This window comes from Lepidochelys kempii, chromosome 1 (genome assembly GCF_965140265.1).
Source record: "Lepidochelys kempii isolate rLepKem1 chromosome 1, rLepKem1.hap2, whole genome shotgun sequence".
NCBI lineage: Eukaryota > Metazoa > Chordata > Testudines > Cheloniidae > Lepidochelys > Lepidochelys kempii.
In genome coordinates, this window is record NC_133256.1 from 169,602,367 (window position 1) to 169,622,487 (window position 20,121).

General features: G+C 40.2%; 1 protein-coding gene across 1 annotated transcript in view; it reads right to left on the reverse strand.

Moving 5' to 3' along the window:
- The window catches only part of LOC140905541 (T-cell surface antigen CD2-like), a 111,408-nt gene extending 103,730 nt beyond the window's left edge, over positions 1-7,678 (reverse strand). The window contains 4 exon segments of the mRNA XM_073329082.1: positions 1,725-1,800; positions 1,802-2,034; positions 7,620-7,660; positions 7,662-7,678. Of these exon segments, the coding sequence (XP_073185183.1) occupies positions 1,725-1,800; positions 1,802-2,034; positions 7,620-7,660; positions 7,662-7,678 (367 nt within the window).
- Between the last annotated feature and the right edge of the window lie 12,443 nt (positions 7,679-20,121).

The following is a 20,121-nucleotide window of genomic DNA, read 5'->3' on the forward strand; positions in this document are numbered from 1 at the left end:
GACACTAGTATCAGAGGGGTAGCCATGTTAGTCTGGATCTGTAAAAGTGGCAAAGAGTCCTGTGGCACCTTATAGACTAACAGACATATTGGAGTATAAGCTTTCGTGGGTGAATACCCACTTCGTCGGATGCACATAGTGGAAATTTCCAGAGACAGGTATAAATATGCAAGCAAGAATCAGGCTATGGATAACGAGGTTAGTTCAATCAGGGAGGATGAGGCCCTCTTATAGCAGTTGAGGTGTGAACACTAAGGTGGTTAGTTGGGATGTAGGGAGATCGCAGTATTTGCTGTCTTCCATACAGGAGGCCATCAGTCCAATGTAAGCAAACACACATTGCAGTTACTATGGGAAAGACGCTATGTGATACAGGGAGGAGTTGGCATGAGAGGTATGAGGTGGGGGAGGGGGAAATTACATGAAGGCTTTACATCATAGAGCAAAGAGACAATAGTCTCCTTCTGTGCAGCTCTGGCATGACTACATCTGCAACTCTGCATTCAGTTTTGGGCACCAGAAAAAACTAGAAAATCTATGTCAGTAAAAACAAACAAACAAAACAATTACATCCCTGCCTGCCATAGCTATCAAAATCTTCATGTTACAAAAAGAAAAGGAGTACTTGTGGCACCTTAGAGACTAACCAATTTATTTGAGCATAAGCTTTCGTGAGCTACAGTTCACTTCAGTATGCATCCAATGAAGTGAGCTGTAACTCACGAAAGCTCATGCTCAAATAAATTGGTTAGTCTCTAAGGTGCCACAAGTCCTCCTTTTCTTTTTGCGAATACATACTAACACGGCTGTTACTCTGAAACCTTCATGTTACAGAAATTTGTGCAAGATCTCAGGCTTTTTTCAGCAGCCTCCTGTTCTAGGAGACTGCTTAAGTATTCCAAATGTACAGAGCACAGTTCTGCTCCACATCCCACTGGTCAAACAACCTAGAGGTATCAGTCCCTTGAATGGATGCTTAAGAAAGGTTTCACTGTCTGTTGTGAAATCAGGGCTTGAATTGGGCAGCAGCATGCGTACCAGCACTCTCCTGAGCGGTCTTTTTGGGCTCCAAAATGTGTGTCTTATGGAGGAGAACACAAGCTTAAGGAGCCTAGCTGAGTCCATGGGTATATTTGAACCCCAGTTAGGGGAGGTGAGCCCAGCAGAGCGTGCAAACAGTTCAAACATCTCCACAATCCATCACGAGTGGCATCTCAATTTGATGTCTCAAGTGGATTATTAATTTGTGGGAGGAGCTTGGAAGGGTCCTACCACCTTTTTCCCCCCGCCCTCCCCAAGTTAGACCCCAGCCTTCCATCCCTCCCAAAAGTATATATAAAAACCTGGATTCCTGGATATTTTGAGTAGCAAAAGAAAGGCTCAGTGTAACCTGAGCTAACTTCTTCCGTTGTTCATAGATACCGGTGCAGGTCTGTTTGCCTGGCAGAGTTCGTGGCTGATGTGAGAGAGAAGAAATCAGACAGCAGAGGGACTGAACAGAGGGAAAGAAGGAAACAGGGAGACTCACCTGGCAAGAGAGGAAAAGGAGGAACCCACCCAAGAACAGAGAAAGGGAATAGACGCAGAAGAGCTAGCCCTTCAGTGAAAAGGAGCCCACGCAGCAAAGTTAGAGACCACAAAGAAACAGGATGGAGACCCATTCAGCAGAAGGAGAGACTGGGACTCATCCAGCTATGGTGGGAAGGATGTGGAAGGTGACTCACCCTGAAAGCTCAGATTTAAGCTCTTCTTCACTTGCAGCTGTCCCTTGTCATTGTACACGGTCACTATGTAATTTCCCCCTGTCCTCTTCCACCAGGCGGTCTATTTGCAGGGTTCCATTAAGGAACATCATATACTTTTCCTTTTCCCTTTCCCTGTAATATTTCACTGTAGAATTTTTGACTTTCACGAGGAATGATGCATTTTTGAGCCATGTTATTTCATGTTGCTTTTCCACTTTGAAGTCAGGAACGTTCAAGAAAACAGAACCACCCAGAACACCATACGCTTTATGGGCTTCGTTTGCAGAACCTTCAAATAGGGGAAGAACAATACAGCCCGATTAGTGTCTGTCCAAAGCATCTATGGATGAGAGTTAAGAGTAGACACTGCAGCATTAAATAACTTGTTCACAAAGTTAAATGCCCCACTTTTCCCTTATTTCCCAAAGAACCCCTCATAAATAAGGGTGGGCATTTATATAGCTGCTTCATCTCAGGCCTTCAAAGCAGCTCCCAAACATTAGTTAGTTAAGCCTCCCAACCCTGCATTTTAATTCTGAACACAGAGTAGTTAAAGGCCAAGTTTTCAGAAGTGCACTTAGGGATGCCTTGGTTTTGGGGGTGGTCATTTTAAGACCCCTTGGGCCTGGTTTTCAAAGGCACTGAGCACCTGCTGCTCCAAGTCAATAAGGCTTGTGAGGGCGCATTTCCTCTGCAAATCAGGTTGTATTGTATATGCCTCAAGATGGGCACCCCCAGCTGAGGCAGCCAAAATTACTCAAAATACTTCTGATGATTCAAACCTGTGGCCAAACTTTTCAAGTGACCATTGATCTTGAATGCCTTAATTTAAACTTGAGACAGGTTAAAGACCAGTTGCTCAGCGATTTCCGAAAAATCAGCCTCCTTTAATGTGTCCGAGTTGAACACTGCAAATCCTTAGTCGCTTTTCAAAATTTTGGCTTAAGCAACTTGCCTGAGGTCACACAGTGAGTGAGTGAGTGACAGAGGTGGGAGTAAGATCCAGAAGTCCTGCCTTCCGCACTGCTGTGACCACAAGATACACTCCCTCCAAGAGCTCTATTTCATGGGTACTATCACCTGATAAACACAGGCCCAAAGGCAGGTTTTTCCCTTTTCAAGTCACCTTTGACTTCAGTTACTTTTGCGCAAAACGGATAATACCCAGTTCACAAGGGTGCTACTGCAAGTGGTTGTTCAGCACTTGAAGATGTTAGGTGTCACATAAGGGCTAAATATTGGTATTACTAAGAAAGGTACAGGCTGTTTAGCCTTATTCATGTTGTTACGTATAAAGCAGCATTTATCTTCCCATGGTATGTTCTGTCACAAGAACTCATGCCCATTTATCTCAAACTGAATCTAAACCTAAAAATCACAGCCTCTGAAGAGTAATAGCAGATTGGGTTTTTAGAGCACAGATTTTTGCCTGAAGGTGACTTCAAATGAGAAGCTGACTCCACACAAAACATTTGTGTAGATTCTTAGTCCGTACTGAATAAGCACGTTGATAAATAATATTGAAACTATAAGACAGGTTAAATACATCCTTGTAAATTTTAAATAAAATAAATTCATTAACAGCAAAACTTTCATTCATAACCAGGGATTATTCAATCTTCCATTTGCGAAATTAATTCCCCTCTAATATATGGGATAAAGCTATACTGGTAGGCATGGTGAGCTAGGCTGAATTATTTTTACACAGTGTAAGTTCTTTTCCCCATAGAGAGAAACTACGTTTATAAATCTTCTATTATAATATATAAACCTTTATTATAAAGTTTTCATTAGATCTAGGATATGATAAAACACATCACAGCAAGGAAAACTGAAAACTAATTGCTGTTTTGTGTAATAGTAATATTGGAGTCAAATAAAAAAAAATAGACTATCATGCTTGGGCAGCAAAATAATTAGAGAAATGTGAAAGGGATAGCCCAGGAGAGCCTGTGAGAGGATGAAGAGTTTCATGCAATGCATCCACCAGCACAAAGGGAAGCTATTATTGAGCTATCAAGTTTCTTAAAAAGCATTCGGCATTTCATAGATTCATAGATATTAAGGTCAGAAGGGACCGTTATGATCATCTAGTCTGACCTCCTGCACAATGCAGGCCACAGAATCTCACCCACCCACTCCTGCGATAAACCTCTCACCTATGTCTGAGCTATTGAAGTCCTCAAATTGTGGTTTAAAGACTTCAAGGAGCAGAGAATCCTCCAGCAAGTGACCTGTTTCTCATGCTACAGAGGAAGGCGAACAACCTTCAGGGCCTTTTCCAATCTGCCTGGAGGAAATTCCTTCCCAACCCCAAATATGGCGATCAGCTGAACCCTGAGCATATGGGCAAGATTCACCCGCCAGATACCCAGGAAAGAATTCTCTATAGTAACTCAGATCCCACCCCATCTAACATCCTATCACAGGCCATTGGGCCAATTTACCATGACTATTTAAAGATCAATTAATTGCCAAAATCATGTTATCCCATCATACCATCTCCTCCATAAACTTATCGAGTTTAATCTTAAAGCCAGATAGGTCTTTTGCCCCCACTGCTTCCCTTGGAAGGCTATTCCAAAAGTTCAGTCCTCTGATGGTTAGAAACCTTCATCTAATTTCTAGTTTAAACTTCCCAATGACCAGTTTATATCCATTTGTTCTTGTGTCCACATTGGTACTGAGTTTCAATAATTCCTCTCCCTCTCTGGTATTTATCCCTCTGATATATTTATAGGGAACAATCATATCTCCCCTCAACCTTCTTTTGGTTAGGCTAAACAAGCCAAGCTCCTTGAGTCTCCTTTCATAAGACAGGCTTTCCATTCCTCAGATCATCCTAGTAGCCCTTCTCTGTACCTGTTCCAGTTTGAATTCATCCTTCTTAAACATGGGAGACCAGAACTGCACACAGTATTCCAGGTGAGGTCTCACCAGTGCCTATATAACGGTACTAAAACCTCCTTATCTCTACTGGAAATACCTGGCCTGATGCATCCCAAGACCGCATTAGCTTTTTTCACCGCCATATCACATTGGCGGCTCATAGTCATCCTGTGATCAACCAATACTCCAAGGTCCTTCTCCTCCTTCATTACTTCTAATTGATGCATCCCCAGCTTATAACTAAAATTCTTGTTATTAATCCCAAAATGCATGACCTTACACTTCTCACTATTAAATTTCATCCTATTACTATTACTCCAGTTTACAAGGTAATCCAGATCTTCCTGTATGATATCCTGGTTTCTCTCTAAATTGGCAATACCTCCCAGCTTTGTATCATCCGCAAACTTTATTAGCACACTCCCACTTTTTGTGCCGAGGTCAGTAATAAAAAGATTAAATAAGACTGGTCCCAAAACCGATCCCTGAGGAACTCCACTGGTAACCTCCCTCCAGCCTGATAGTTCACCTTTCAGTATGACCTGCTGTAGTCTCCCTGTTAACCAATTCCTTATCCACCTTTCAATTTTCATATAGATCCCTATCTTTTCCAATTTAACTAATAATTCCCTGTGTGGCACAGTATCAAACGCCTTACTAAAATCCATTTCTAATGGAACATTCTGAAATCACTCACTCTTGGAAGTGTAACTATTTTAATAATATTCCTTCTCCCAGTAAGTGTTAACAGGAGCAACAAAGCCCTTTGTAAAACCTGCAGCATTTTTGACAAAGAAAAAAAATGTAATTCAGATACTTGCTACTCCTCAGAATTACTCCCAGATATTTAGAGTTATTACTATTCATTATTATTTGTATTGCATATTCTATCATTTATATTTTGCATGTGTAGATGAGGGAAAAGTTGATCAAAATCTTGAGGAAGGAAAGCTTAATAGTATTCCAATTGACAGACAATCCTAATAGGTCTTTAAAAGTTTACTTGGTCTCCCAAATAATTGGAACAGAAGTCTGAGCCTCACAAACAAACATTAAGTCCTCTGTATAGACAATGAAACAACATTTTTTGATAGTGCCAATTGAAATACTCTACAAAGGACACAGCGATCAGAATTTAGCTACAAACTGATCAGTTGCAGTCGCAAAGAGGATGAGATGATTCATGTGCAGTGAACTAAAAAGAGCTGCACTGATAGTACTTTACCCATCTGAGAAAAGAAATAGTCACTTTTAAAGTTTCAAACATTTTAAATAAATAGAGCCTTCAAGGAAATCAAGAGTCTGTTTTAAGTCCATAGCAAGAATATATCCCTTATTTATCTAGTCCTTGTACATAGAAAACATTAAACAGCCATCATAAATGATTTACTGTTGGATTTATTCCTGTCATTCATGAATGGTTCTTGTGTACTGAATCCACTACTACCTGTTCTAATCTATAAGCCAAAATCGCAACTTAATTTTTAGATCAAAGTTTTAAAAAATAATTGCTATAACTAGAAATAATACCAACATGTATGTACTTAATGTAACTTACAACCTAGACTGACCCCACCCTACTATATGATCATTTATTTATCATCCTTTCTGTTAATATTCCTGTGCAAAAAATACTTACATAGTCAACAGTTCTGTTTCCCTTTAATAAAATGTTTGTTACTAGAAAAGAGCAATGGGTCTACATGATGCACAGTGAAGTTGCTCTTGAATAGGGTTACAAAAAAAATGCAACAGCTTCATTGAGGGCAGTAGGAAAAACTCCATGCTGTATTAATACATGTCAGATAAAGGATTGTTAACTTGAAATTAAAACCGTTTACAAAGTATTATTATAAATATTATAATAGCAAACTCCGGTTGTGGCTTCCCCCAGACTGAAAGCTAAATAAAATAATAATAGCCAAGAGATCTTAAAGCACTTTGCAAAGGATGGTAGATATTGTTATCTCCATTTTACCATTGGAAAAAGTGAGGCCATGTGCTTAACAATGAGGGCTCAATCCTACAAGGAGCTGAACACTGTGCCCCCAATAGCAAAGCATTTGAGTACATGCTTCAATCTAAGCACATGAATAGTTCTTTTGAAGTCAGTGGGACTACTCACATCCTTAAGTGAAGCATGTATTTAAGCACTTTGCCTGGACTGGGGACTGAGTGCTGACAACTTTGCAGGATCAAGTCCTAAGAGTTTTAGGGTGAAATCCTGGTTCTATTAAAGTCAATGGCTAAGGATCAGGACTAGGATTTTACTCTAAAGGTCCCATTGCCAGTTTCCCAAATATCTGCTCTTTGCAGCTTCATAAGGGCTAGCTACAGTTCAGAGGACTGTGTAACACTCTTTAAATGATTTGTTTATTTGTACTGCACTCGCTGTGGCAACAGCGATAATGCTCTTAGGGACAAGAGGCCAGATTCATCTCTGATTTTAGTAGCGTTAAACCAGGGAAGAATGTGGCCCATGGTATTTAAGTAAGATCCAAGCATTTTTTATCAGATCATCCATCCTGCCCCAAGCTACCCTATTTAGCTTTAAGTAGATGATGTGTGGCAGAGATGGGATCAGTCACCTTTAATTGTGCTTTCACATTTCTATATGAAAAGAACTATTAAAGGAATAATTTAAAACATACTGGTAATAACTTGCTCCTCAACTATAACTGAGTCAGGGGACAGGCTTACAATGCAGTGTGGACACCACCCCAAATTCTGATAACTGGGTGAAACCCTGGGACGATGCAGTCATAGGTCCCATGCACCTTGAAAATTATAGCCCTATTGGAACTGGGTCACTGAGTCAATTATCATTGTGGCACAAATGGGCCTAACCAGCACCCTGTTAAGATCGCCATCACCCTTGTCTAGGCTCAAGGAATGAGTATTAACAATCTACCACAGTTTTAAACGCTTTCAGTGCCCTTTTAAGCAAAGCCAGCCTGAAACAGCAAACAGCCGGTGCAAACTCACCTTTTACACAGGAGAACAAAACCACCAAGCACTCGGCTAGAATTCATTTTCAAAATCATAGCTGCAAACTACCCCTGCGGGAAGAAAACTCCTGGCCAGCGAGATGAAGCTCCAGGATGATCAGCAGCCTTTCGCTGTGGGCGGGGCCTCGGGCGCGAAGGGGGCGGGGCTGGGGGGGTCAGTTTCCCCCAGGCGGCCCTTCCACGCTGTCTGGCCCGCGGGCCGCGATGTAAAGGGCCCGGGGCACCAGCCGCTGTCGCGAGCCCCAGGCTACCTACCCACTTTCACCTCCCCCCAGGGCAACAGCGCCTGGGGTTCTATGACTAGCAGATAATGCCTCAGCAGCAGGCAGGGTTGAGGAGCGTGTGTTAGACTTTGCCTTTATCCCTGATCCTTCATTGTCTAAGGTGGAGTTTCATCCAGCTGGGCTGCAGTTCTCTGCAGCTGACTGCCCTTATGAAGTTGTAATGAGGAAGGTTTCCATGCTGCTGGACCCAAGCTGTTTTCTTCTAATTGTCACTCAGAAAATCCCATCCCCCTATTGGGTCATCAGGGATGCATTGCCTTTGCTGGTGTCATCCATCTGCACCAGGGTGGGGAGTAAAGTTAGCAACTGTGCACCAGGGGACCAGAATTAAGTTTGATGGCTACATAACTGTCATGCAGTCAGCCTTAGGGAGAGGTTAATTGCTGGACTCTGTAGAGGATTCTAAGACCATGGAGCCTGGCAGGGTCATGAGGCTTCAGCTGAGCTTTTGCTGCAAATGTATCAGGGCTCAGATCTGGGCCTAGATCAGATGAGATAAAGCGTAAGTGCTTTTTGGTGTATTGAGGTAGTGGACTTATTCTTCTTTAAATAACCTTGGTCAATACTTATTCAAGAAACTTTCTGACCCTCTACTAGTTTCATCATGTATCAATCTCAGCAGAATTGTATATTAAACAAAAAGAATGCCTGTCATGGAAAAGAAAAATCTGATATTGCCTGCTATTGAATCACATGTAGTTCAGGCATCCAAAAAAATCACACGGAGCCCTCACCTGCTTCTATACTTCCCTGGAAATCCCTACGAATGGTGGAGAGGAAAAGAAAACTTGAACAATTTCTTTGAAACATTCTCATCAGGAACATTGGTAGGTTTTTTGTTTGTTTGTTTTTGTTTTTTTCCCCCCTGCTTCCCAGTTCTTCCCAATCTGTGCTTTTATATGTGACATTCCTTCATTGATATTGGGTAAAAAGTCCAAAAGTGCTTAAGTAACTTGGAAACCAGCTTCCAATTAAAAGTTAATGGATTGCAGGCTCTTAAATCACTTAAGTGCTTTTTATAAATGACTACAATTTTCAAAAGTAATAGAATGGTATTAATACTCTCTTCCACCTGTAAAGTAAACTCGCCTGGGTTTGCATATGCATTTGTTTGTTTTTTATGTACTATTTATTCTGAATACCATCCTGATCACCTGCTTGTTTCTGTTTATTTTCCTGAAGGTAAGGATTAAATGTCTCGGTAAATACATGAAGAATAGAAACCAAATATGCGAAGAAGAAACCAACAACAATTAGTTTCAATTTCTATGAGCATAAAACAAAACAATGTGCCTGTTATATCCATAGTTATGCTAACTTTTCAAAACTGATTTCTATTGGAGGGAAGGAAAGGGAGAAAGCAAAGACTTGGAGTATGATGAAAAGTAAAGAGAGCTGAATGTTAGATCTCAGGAAAAGCATATGCAGTATTGGACACCTAGAATGCACAGTGTCTTTTCTGCACTGACATCTTGGCAAATTAGGATAGATTTTGATTACAGAAATACTAACTTTTCAGTAATAAACATTCTGAATTGCTTGCAAACAATTCAATATGCCATTTGTTTTATTTTGCATTTTAGAGTGCTGCATTTTTAATGTCCTGTAAGGAGATTCTTTTAACATAATAAGAACCATCTCACACATTCTGGGATTGAGTAGTACAGCTGGGTGAATATTGCAAGAAAAGTGTGTGGCTACATTGTTTCATTTTTTAAACAAATTTACTTTGAGTCTGTTAACTCTTTTTGTGTGTGTGCTTGCTTTTTGAGAATATACTTGTTAATGAGTCTATGGGCAGGAATGTTGGAGGGAAGGAGCAAATGTTAAGCAAACATTGACATTTTTTTTTTGCAGAACTTTAATTTTGAATCTACAAAAGTATTCTGACTGGAAAACACCCTCAGCCACATTTGCTGAATAATTTCTGGAAATAATTCTTGGTCTGCGGATTATTATAGACAGATTGTAGCAAATATTTGATATTCAGAAATGTTGATCCATTTTGAGTTGATAATGATGCTATGTTATGTTTTTTTGTTCTCTGATTGGCTAACAGATACATTAATATTGGTATTATGTCCGCTCTCAAAGGTTTCAGAGAGACGAGGTAGGTGAGTTAATATCAGAAAGATTCCAGTCAGAGGAGAACCTTGTTGTATAGTGCCTAGCTCAAATGCTTACAAAAACAGTCTTTGCCCCAAAAATATAAATTGTAGAAAAATAAGCCTGTCTATGGCAATTCTTGGAAAAAAGGGCAAAATTGGACTGTTCTTGGCTAATATTATTCAGTCATATCAACTAATTAGCAAAAGGCTGATGTCTAGCCACCAGATCCTGAAAACACTTAAGCATGTGGGTAGCTGTACTCACATGAGTAGTCCAATGAAATCAATTGTAGGTGAGCATTATATATTGATAACTTCCAGGCAAATATAATGGCTCTTAACTAATTGATCATCATAGCCTTGGCAGACAAGCCTGCCCTATGCCTAAGTATAAATTATTAATGGTAGCGATTACTTACATTAGGTCATAATTCTTCACCATGTCAAATTCTTCCACTGCATATGTTGATGATGCGGTAACTTCACAATACCTTGCATACCCAAAAAATGAAATTTTCTACAACCATAGCTGTACCAAACTCATGGCACTACTACAGTATAAAATGTAGCCAGGGTCATTCTTTCTGATTTGCAACTTTTTTCATAAATCTGCTTTAATGTTCTTGCTGCTTATGTTACATTGGATAATTATTTACTCCAGTCACTCTCTCTGAGCTAGGAAGGGGCTCACTGTGTACCCTCAATATTACTTTGAATCATGCTTTAAGCATTATACTTGAGACACCACTTCACTGAAGATCACAATGGGCTCTGTGAGCAGACTGTCCAGGGCATAAGCTCTTCCCCTATTGCAACTGACAAAATGAGCAAACTTTCTAGGGGTTTCTACCTCTGGAAGACAATCGGGGATAGAATTCCCTGGGTTTAGTTAATTTCTTAATCAATAGTTCCTGATTAGAATATTAAAAATTCACCCCAGGCAACCTGGTTCTCTCAGATCTCTGCACTGTTTCCCAGGTGGGGTGAACCTCATGCTTTTCTGTATTTATAAGCAGCTCTGACTCCACTCTTCTATTATTACTTCAATCTTAATTTTCCTTGTTATGCGGATAATATGCAAATGTCTTCTGGCTAGTTCAAATCCATTCCTACTGATTACTAGCGTTCGTTCATTACAATCCTAGATGGCACATAATTATAAAAAAAAATACATCAATAAAATGACTACCTAATTTACAGTCCTGGCCAGAGGAAAAACCCTTTCACCTGTAAAGGGGTAAGAAGCTAGGATAACCTCACTGGCACCTGACCACAATGACCAATGAGGAGACAAGATACTTTCAAAGCTGGAGCGGGGGTGGAGAAACAAAGGGTCTGGGTCTGTCTGTGTGATGCTTTTGGCCGGGGACAGAACAGGAATCGAGTTTTAAAACTTAGTAAGTAATCTAGCTAGATATGCGTTAGATTCTGTTTGTTTAAATGGCTGAGAAAATAAGCTGTGCTGAATGGAATGGATATTCCTACCTTTGTGCCTTTTTGTAATTTAAGATTTTGCCCAGAGGGATTCTCTGTGTTTTGAATCTAATTACCCTGTAAGGGATTTACCATCCTGATTTTACAGAGGTGATTCTTTTTACTTCTATTCAAATTCTTCTTTTAAGAAACTGAATGCTTTTTTCATTGTTCTTAAGATCCAAGGGTTTGGGTCTGTGTTCACCTAAGCAAATTGGGGAGGATTTTTATCAAACCTTCCCCAGGAAAGGGGGTGCAAGGTTTAGGTGAGGATTTTGGGGGTAAAAGACGTTTCCAAACAGGCTCTTTCCTAATAAAATAAACCTGGTTAGATGTTTGATGGTGGCAGTGAAAGTCCAAAGGCAAAAGGTAAAATAGTTTGTACCTTGGGGAAGTTTTAACCTAAGCTGGTAAAAGTAAGCTTAGGAGGTTTTCATCTGTACCCTAGAGTTGAAAGTGGGGAAGGAACCTTGACAACAGTTCTTCGTTTTCTCCCAACCCACAGTACACATTCCCATATTTCAGTTTTTGCCTTTCTCCTCTAGTCTTTTTTGGTCCAAATGTATCCTTGGAGCACATTGTTCTACATAATTAACTAAATTAAAATGTTACCATTTTAGAAATATCTTCCAGATTAGACAGAGTACATTATACTATACAAAGGATTTATAGGGCATTATAACATTTGACAGGTTTCAGGTTTGTGAGCTACAGCTCACTTCATCGGATGCATGCCGTGGAACATGCATCCGATGAAGTGAGCTGTAGCTCACGAAAGCTCATGCTCAAATAAATTGGTTAGTCTCTAAGGTGCCACAAGTACTCCTTTTCTTTTTGCGAATACAGACTAACACGGCTGTTACTCTGAAACCTATCAATAAGTTTGAGATCCAATTTGCCAATCCCGAGTACTGAGAATCCAGGAAGTTCTCTATGGCCTGTAAAACACCCATCTAATTAACTGTGAGGAAGGGAAGGGGAGCTTAGGAATTATGATGATGATAGATGCTTGTACAAAATCCTGTGATAGATATAGATTCAGACCCATTACCCTTTTAGAACATCAAGGGATGGGGGTGGGGGAAGTCTTTGTCCTACACTTATTCTCAATAGAGCTGTGTGAATGTCTTCAATCTGTATTCATGGGGCTCATGAGAAGCCAAACTACAGATTTTGCACAGCTGTTTTGAGAATAAATGCAGGAAGGGAAATTCTCTCACTTCCTGTTCTTTAATTTCCTGTTTTGTGCTGGGCTCAAAATGTCCTGAGTTTAGGTCTGAATATCTCGTGCAAATAAACCCCAAAATTGAAAGCAAACTTCATCCAATTTTTTAGTCAAAACCATCGGAATCTACCAGTTTTACATAGTTTCTTCCTGAAAACATATCTGTTCAGCCTTGTCTGAAACTTAGGCCACATTCAGGAACCTGAGCAGAATTTCAGTGTATACTAAAATTTGAAAACTGAGTTGCAGTCTTTCTGTTTGGTGATTGTTGTTGCAGTTACAACTTTTTTTAAGTTCTGCCTTTAAAGATGTGGACCTAATTATGATGGGGACACAATTTGCATAGACAATATTCAGGCTAGTGATAGGTGAAACATTCACAAATACACAAATTTCAAACAATTTGAATGTATTTGCATTTTATGGAGCACCTATATTTGCCCCCCCCCCTTCTTTTTTTTTATTTTCACACTAAAGTGGATCCAAAGTCAGTGATGTGGTTTAACTTTGGTGGGTTTAAAAAAGGTTTTCAGAATTTCTCCATCACCAAATAACTATTATGCAAAATGTGGGGATTGTGACAATGGGCAAAAGTGCAGAAATGGTGATGACAATATGTTTGCAGTTTCTAAATATACATATCAAACATTAGAACAGGGATCGGCAACCTTTGGCACGCGGCGTGCCAGGGTAAGCCCCGGGCTGTCCGGGCCGGTTTGTTTACCTGCCGCGTCCATAGGTTTGGCCGATTGCAGCTTCCACTGGCCGTGGTTTGCCGCTCCAGGCCAATGGGTGCTGTGGGAAGTGGTGGCCAGCACATCCCTCGGCCCGCGCTGCTTCCTGTAGCCCCCATTAGCCTGGAGTAGCGAACCGAGGCCAGTAGGAGCTGCGATCAGCCGAACTTGCGGACGCGGCAGATAAACAAGTCGCCCCGGCCTGCCGGGGGCTTACCCGGGTGGGCTGCATGCCAAAGGTTGTCGATCCCTTCATTAGACCAATAAAAATACAATAACTAATAGTGCCAGGACATACCATAAAAAGGTACACTGGTAATTACTCAGTATTGGTCCCATGAGACTAATGTTGTGGATGAAGGTATTCATATGTAAGTCACTGAAGGATTAGGTGCACATTTTAACAAGACAGAATGTCACAGGTAGCTTGTAACTGATCTAAATGCAGCTCAAATAAGATTAGAAGTCTTTTTATAGTCAAAATAGAAAAAGTGTGTGGAAACAGGTAACAGTGTAGAGAGAACTTGCTTGTTGAAAACAATACCCCATGAAGAAGTGTTGTTTGTCCATATGGGTCAGTATTCATTTCAATTTATTCCACCCTAGTTCTGCTCTTTAAAAATCCAATTTTTTTTAAAAAAGATGTATTACTCTTTGACAGAAGAGGGCAGTGTTTCTTCACTGTTGCTTGTGGGGAAAATCTTAATATTACTTTTTAAAGATTAGTCTTGAGAGAGTTGTGAACCAACTAATTTAAATGTAAAAAATGCCTACTGAGTAGCATACTACTTAGTAAAAATAACAGGTAGTGGGAAAATAGGCATTATTATTACTTAATTATTGTCAACATTACATTGTATTGAACCCAAAGAATAGCATATAACCTTAAATATCTCAATTGATTTTTGTTATGCTCAAAGGATTAATTCTAAGAAACAGTATCTTAGATTGAAAAAGCTAATATGATGAACCTAATACTAGTCATTCACATTATTTACTAAGTAAATTTCTATAAATAAAATAGCTTACCACAAATTTAAGAGGGAAAAAAAAAACACATAGCAATGATGAGCTGATATTTTAGAAATAACTCTTTATACTGCCATGTTATGTATAAGTAGGGTGGCTGAAGACTCTGGAAATAGAAACTGGTTTAGCTAAAATAGGAATTAACCCACATCTTTGTACTAAACCACGTCTGAGATGTAAACGATAGCCCCAACTCGGGTAAATACTTAAGTACATGTTTAATTTTAAGAATTTTAATCCTCTATTCTTAAAGTGCCTTTTCTGAATGGGGATGCTTTCCTGAATCGGGGCTATGATGGGATATATACATGATACTGGCATTAAAAGGGTAACTGGAGGTGGGTTCAAGTAAGGCAGCTGGTTGCAGGTGGAAGGCAGGCCAGGTCCAAATGAAGATGAAGCCCAACTGGGGGAGGAAATGGGTGGTGACCATAAAGGAAGGAGGCCCAAATGAGGGCTTTACTACAGCTGGGGATACATGTAGCTTCAGCCTGGATGGCAGCACGTAATGGGATAACGGAATAAAATATCGGACAGAGCAGCTACAAGTGCTGTAAGAAATGGAAAGATTTGATATAGAAATACACATGAGTAAACAGGAATTCACAAGCTTAGTACATAAAAATTTAAAAGAAGAATCCAAAAAAATTGGATCAATGGAAAAAAAGATGATTTGTTGAATTGTGCCGTAGAATTGAGGATAATGATATACTTGGATAGGAAAATGTGATTTTTGGTTAGCGTACTAACTGGCCTGAGTGGCTTAAACAATATTTTTCTGAATAAATAAACCTAAAGGTAGACTATGTGCATGTTGTAGGGTAGAAGGTTGATGGCCGTTACAAACTATCCAGTCAAGTCTGCTTCACCATGGTGGAGAAAAAGAAAGAGGACTGAAGGGAGTGAGGGTGACAACTCTTTGGTTCCTCTTTGATTGCTAGAGAACGGAAGAAAGGCCTATGTACAGCAAGCCCTGGGAGGAACTGTGGGAAAGGGCATGAAGGAAGGCCAAGGTAGGCAGAAGTCCAGGAATGCCACAAGGATTCAAAGGGAGCAGACTTTAGCTGCTTGCCACAGGGTCCATAGATTGGAATCCACACGTGAGGAATGGCGTGGGTCTCTGTACTTGTCTTCTGAAAAAGATGGTGAGGAAAGAGACATGAGAAAGGATTATTGAGTTTGGGGCCAGGGCTCCAGTGAGAAAGCCTTGGGAGGTTTTGTTGTTTAAAAGAGCGGGAGGACAGCCCTGCAGAACCTAGGAAGAGGTGAAAAGTCTGTGAAGGAGTGAGCCTGGGGAGGGGCAAAGAGTTATGATTATTTGGGTTGAGTTTATTGAACCCCTTGTTTATCCCAGAAGGGGGCGGGGGTGGAACTATACATGACCTGATTGGAGGACCAAATTATGAGAAGAGGCAGAAAACTGCAGGGCCAGAGAGGCTGTAGGCAGGGGGTAGATATGCTCATCAGTGGGTCCACTCTTCAACAAGGGCTTACATGACTGACTTGTCTCTTTAGCACCTCCCCATGTCTCAGTTTTTTGACTGAAATGACACGAGACCTTTTTTCAACTTCCTATGGTTTTTCTTCCTTCCTTCCTTTTTTTTTTTTTTTTTTTTTAAATTTAACATTTTAGTTCTAACTCTCCACTAAACATGTTGTGTTAGCAAAGGGTAGTAGAAACTGATTACTTCTCTTGGGGAGCAATAGGGTTTTCCTATCCCTTTGTAAGAAGCTGAGGTTTCCACTTTCAGTCCTAGGAAGCTTAAGGGTTCAGTAAGAGACAAAGGGTTTTGCTTGTGCAGAAAGGTGGGGCTCTGTAAAACCGGTATTACAACCCAAGCTGATGAGTCCAGAAGTGGAATGGTGTGCATCTTATCCCTGCCCCCACCCAACACAAGGCTATCCTCTCTCTATCCTCAGTTTGCTCAATCCCTGTGCCTTTATGTGGACCTTAGACCCACGTAGGATCCAGTCGAGGATTCTAGGAGGGAAATGACAGTGCTACAAAAGCAGCTTATTTTCCCTTCCCAACAGTCACTTCCACACAGTAAAGGCAAGATCCACTTGCAGAGGGTCCCATCTACATGGAGATCTGGATAACTGACTTTGGACCTCAGGTCCTATAACATACACACTAAGATTTTCAAAGCTTCCTAAGGAAGTTAGATCCTATTGTAATACAGTCTCCAACCACCCTATTTGGCTTTAAAAATATCAGACCTGTTGTGTTTGTTAGAGAAACTGCTTGGGTCAATACTCTTTGCATTATGGAAGCCACTTCTATTTTATGCAACTTTAAACCACTGAACACACAATTTTAGCAATGCTCCCAAACATGGTCATATTTAATTTCACTTAGGGCTGGCACTATGCTCCAAGTGCAGTTGAAGCATTTATATTTGCGTACAAAGAGCTTTCTTGAAGAAGTCTCTGTAGGAAACTATAAGGAACAGTAATTTTTAATTAAGCAATTTAACTGGGGGAAGGGAGGGGAGAAAAGGTGCCGGGTTGGGTTGGAGGAGTTATAATGAATCCAAGGTCCCAAGTGTCCTGAGAAAATAGCTTATTTTTATTTTTCATCTTGTTCTTATTTTTAAAAACTTTTTTCCAATTTTAATTGAACTCAAAGTGCTCTGGATAAATGCCAGATTAAAAATCTCTGAATACAGTAGACCTCTTTCCTCAGAAAATGTGTAGCTCAGTGAGTGGTGTACAAGATTTTATTATATTCTTCACAAGTCATAGAGGAATCTCTTATTCCTCACTTCCAGGCTAGGCACAGAAGAATTGCTATTCAGTCTTTTGGCTTCTCTTGACCTGGGCTGCTAACAATATTCCCTTTTATAATGTTACCTCTCAAGATAGTCTATACTGCACACTCCTTTCTGTGACAAGTAGAGTCCTTACGCTACACACACCCTGGCATGGGTGGATACACAGCCCAGTAGTGGACATGGGGAGTCACTACTCAGGCAAATAAAGGCACACCTGAACCTGGTGGGCATGTACTTAGGAATGTACCCTACATGGCTCTCTACTCACCCAAGCTGTGCCTCCCTGTCTGCACTGCTCTTTTTAGCAGTGGAATGTCACTCTGACTCTCCCCTGCTGGAGTTCTTCCCCTCACTCTCTGGCAGCAGGGAAAGACTACTGAACTGGGGGCCTGACAGTCTTTCACTGCCACTGAGAAATGCTCCTGAAATGGGGGGGCAGACAAGCCTTTTCCCACTGCCTTCCTGCTGCCAGAGCCTTTCACTGACTTGTAGCTACATGCCACAGCATAGATGGATCCTGCTTTTTCACTGCAGTGTTTTGCTATGTGTAGGCTGCATGCTGTGTAGACATGGCCTCAGTTTGAAACAGAACTGATGCTAGCATATCTGTTCACATAAGCCATCAAAAAGTCCTCAGATTTTCAGGTAATGAATTTTAGGAGTTGACAAGCTGGATGCACTCTGATCTGGTGACCTTGCGGTGAGAATCTACATGCCTCATTGTAAATCCCCTAAACCAGCATTTCTCAAAGTGTGGGGCATTTCCCTCTGTTAGGGCATGAAGGACTAGCTAGGATATGGGAGAAGCATGGACAGAGCTCTCAAGTGTTCTTTTGAGTGTGATATCATATTTTTTTTAAAAAATGTTAGTCTCTAGCTGTTCTGAAGGTTCTCTTCACAACCCCACTGTGACCGGAGTATAGCCAATGCAGCAGCGTTTGCCTGAGTTTGCAGCATTCTGAAACAATAGCTCTGAGAAGTACAGACTACCTCATTTATTTCAATTTTCAGAGTAGCAGCCGTGTTAGTCTGTATTTGCAAAAAGAAAAGGAGTACTTGTGGCACCTTAGAGACTATAAATTGGTTAGTCTCTAAGGTGCCACAAGTACTCCTTTTCATTTATTTCAATCTATGCTACCTCAGCTAGCAGAGGTGAGACGATAAATGTCAACACTGCTAATTACTTCAAAGCTCATCCAAGACTATAAGAAAGGGGAGGAAGTTTCATATTCTGAAGATCTATGAGGAAAACAAGTTAAAATACAACTTGACTTGATTAAAATTCTAAAATATTCCTGGTCTTCAACAGCACATGGCTGGAATTGCATTGGGGGCATACTTACTTTAATTTTCCTGCAGGCGGAATCAGCTTTTAGAAATTTGGGAATGGCTGCCCCAAACTAATCATCCGTTCTTCTAGCTCTTAAAGATTTTTCTCATGTTTACTCACTTTACCTATTTTGGCAACTTTTTATTGATTTGGGTCTCACAATGTCCTTGTTGTTGGATGGCATACAAGTAAAACAAGAAAGCTCCCCCCCCATAAAGTTCATGCACAGTGATAAGGACATAAAATCATCATTTTCACATTGAAGCATACAGTAATATTGGTATTTTCTTATATTGATCCATTCCCACATCTAGATATTGTATTAAAAAATCCATTCAGTTTCTTTCCTGAAATGAACTGAGTAAAGAGAAGACATGCATGACAAAAAATTAGGTTTTCCTTAACTTGTAATAATGCAGCAACGCAACAAACAATTAACACATTCTTCTCCAGAAATTTCTCATTCAAAACCCACAGTGTTTTTTGAGACCTGAATGCTTGAAGAATTGTGAGCAGTGGAGGGGCTTGAACTAGATGCACTTAGTATGTTGTGTGTGAAGGGTCGTTAGATTTGGAACTAACCTGTTGCCACCACAGAAATGGATAACAATTCTGGTCCCATTAAATCAATGGTAAAACTTCCATTGACTTTAGTGGGGCCAGGGTTTCACCAATGATCAGGAATAGCCAGTTTGGCTTTCCAGCCTTGTACTGTGTTGTTCAATCTAGTTGTATTTTAACTTTTCTTGTTTAAGAAAAATGGTGCAAAAAGTATGAAAGAGGCTGGAAACTGAAGAAAAGAGGAAACTTGTAGCATTAACACAATTTTTGCTAAATTATGTTTTGGCACACCTGTGTTGCCCACATTACAGGTTTGTCCTTGTTTTTAATGGAAGCTATAATAACATGGGCAGTAATAGGATACTTATCTAGTTTGGAAATAGTAGAGTAGCGAAGATTCAAAATATCTTATAGGGGAACGGCCTGACTCAGAAGATGTGGATCACTTTTTTGACAAACTGTCACTGATTTTGCTCACTTATTTAATGTTTTAAAAAGAATGGTAAAGAGAGTAGTAACTGAAAGAATGGAATATATGGTATCATTAAACATAAGTGGTGTCAGAGGATGAATTGCTTTTATATGGCAATTATGAAAAATAAGTTGCTATGAGTTTTGTAGTCTTGATGCATTGTAGCCTGGTTTCTGTATGTCAGGCTCACGTGCAGAATCCTGAAGAGATTCATCTGTGAACAACAGAGTGAAGGGAAATAATAAAATTGCACTTAAAAATGCAGTACACTAGCTATATGAGAATCAAGAGAAACCCTTGTTCACTTCTTCCAATAGTAATAATATCTAGTTCTTAGTGCTTTTCAGCAATAGATTTAAAGCACTTTACAAAGGAAGTTAGTATCATTACTGTCAATTTACAGATACAGAAACTGAGGCACAGGGAGGCGTACCTTCCATGTAAGCACTGTGGAAATATTCAGTGAAGTAACCTACAAGCACTCTTAAT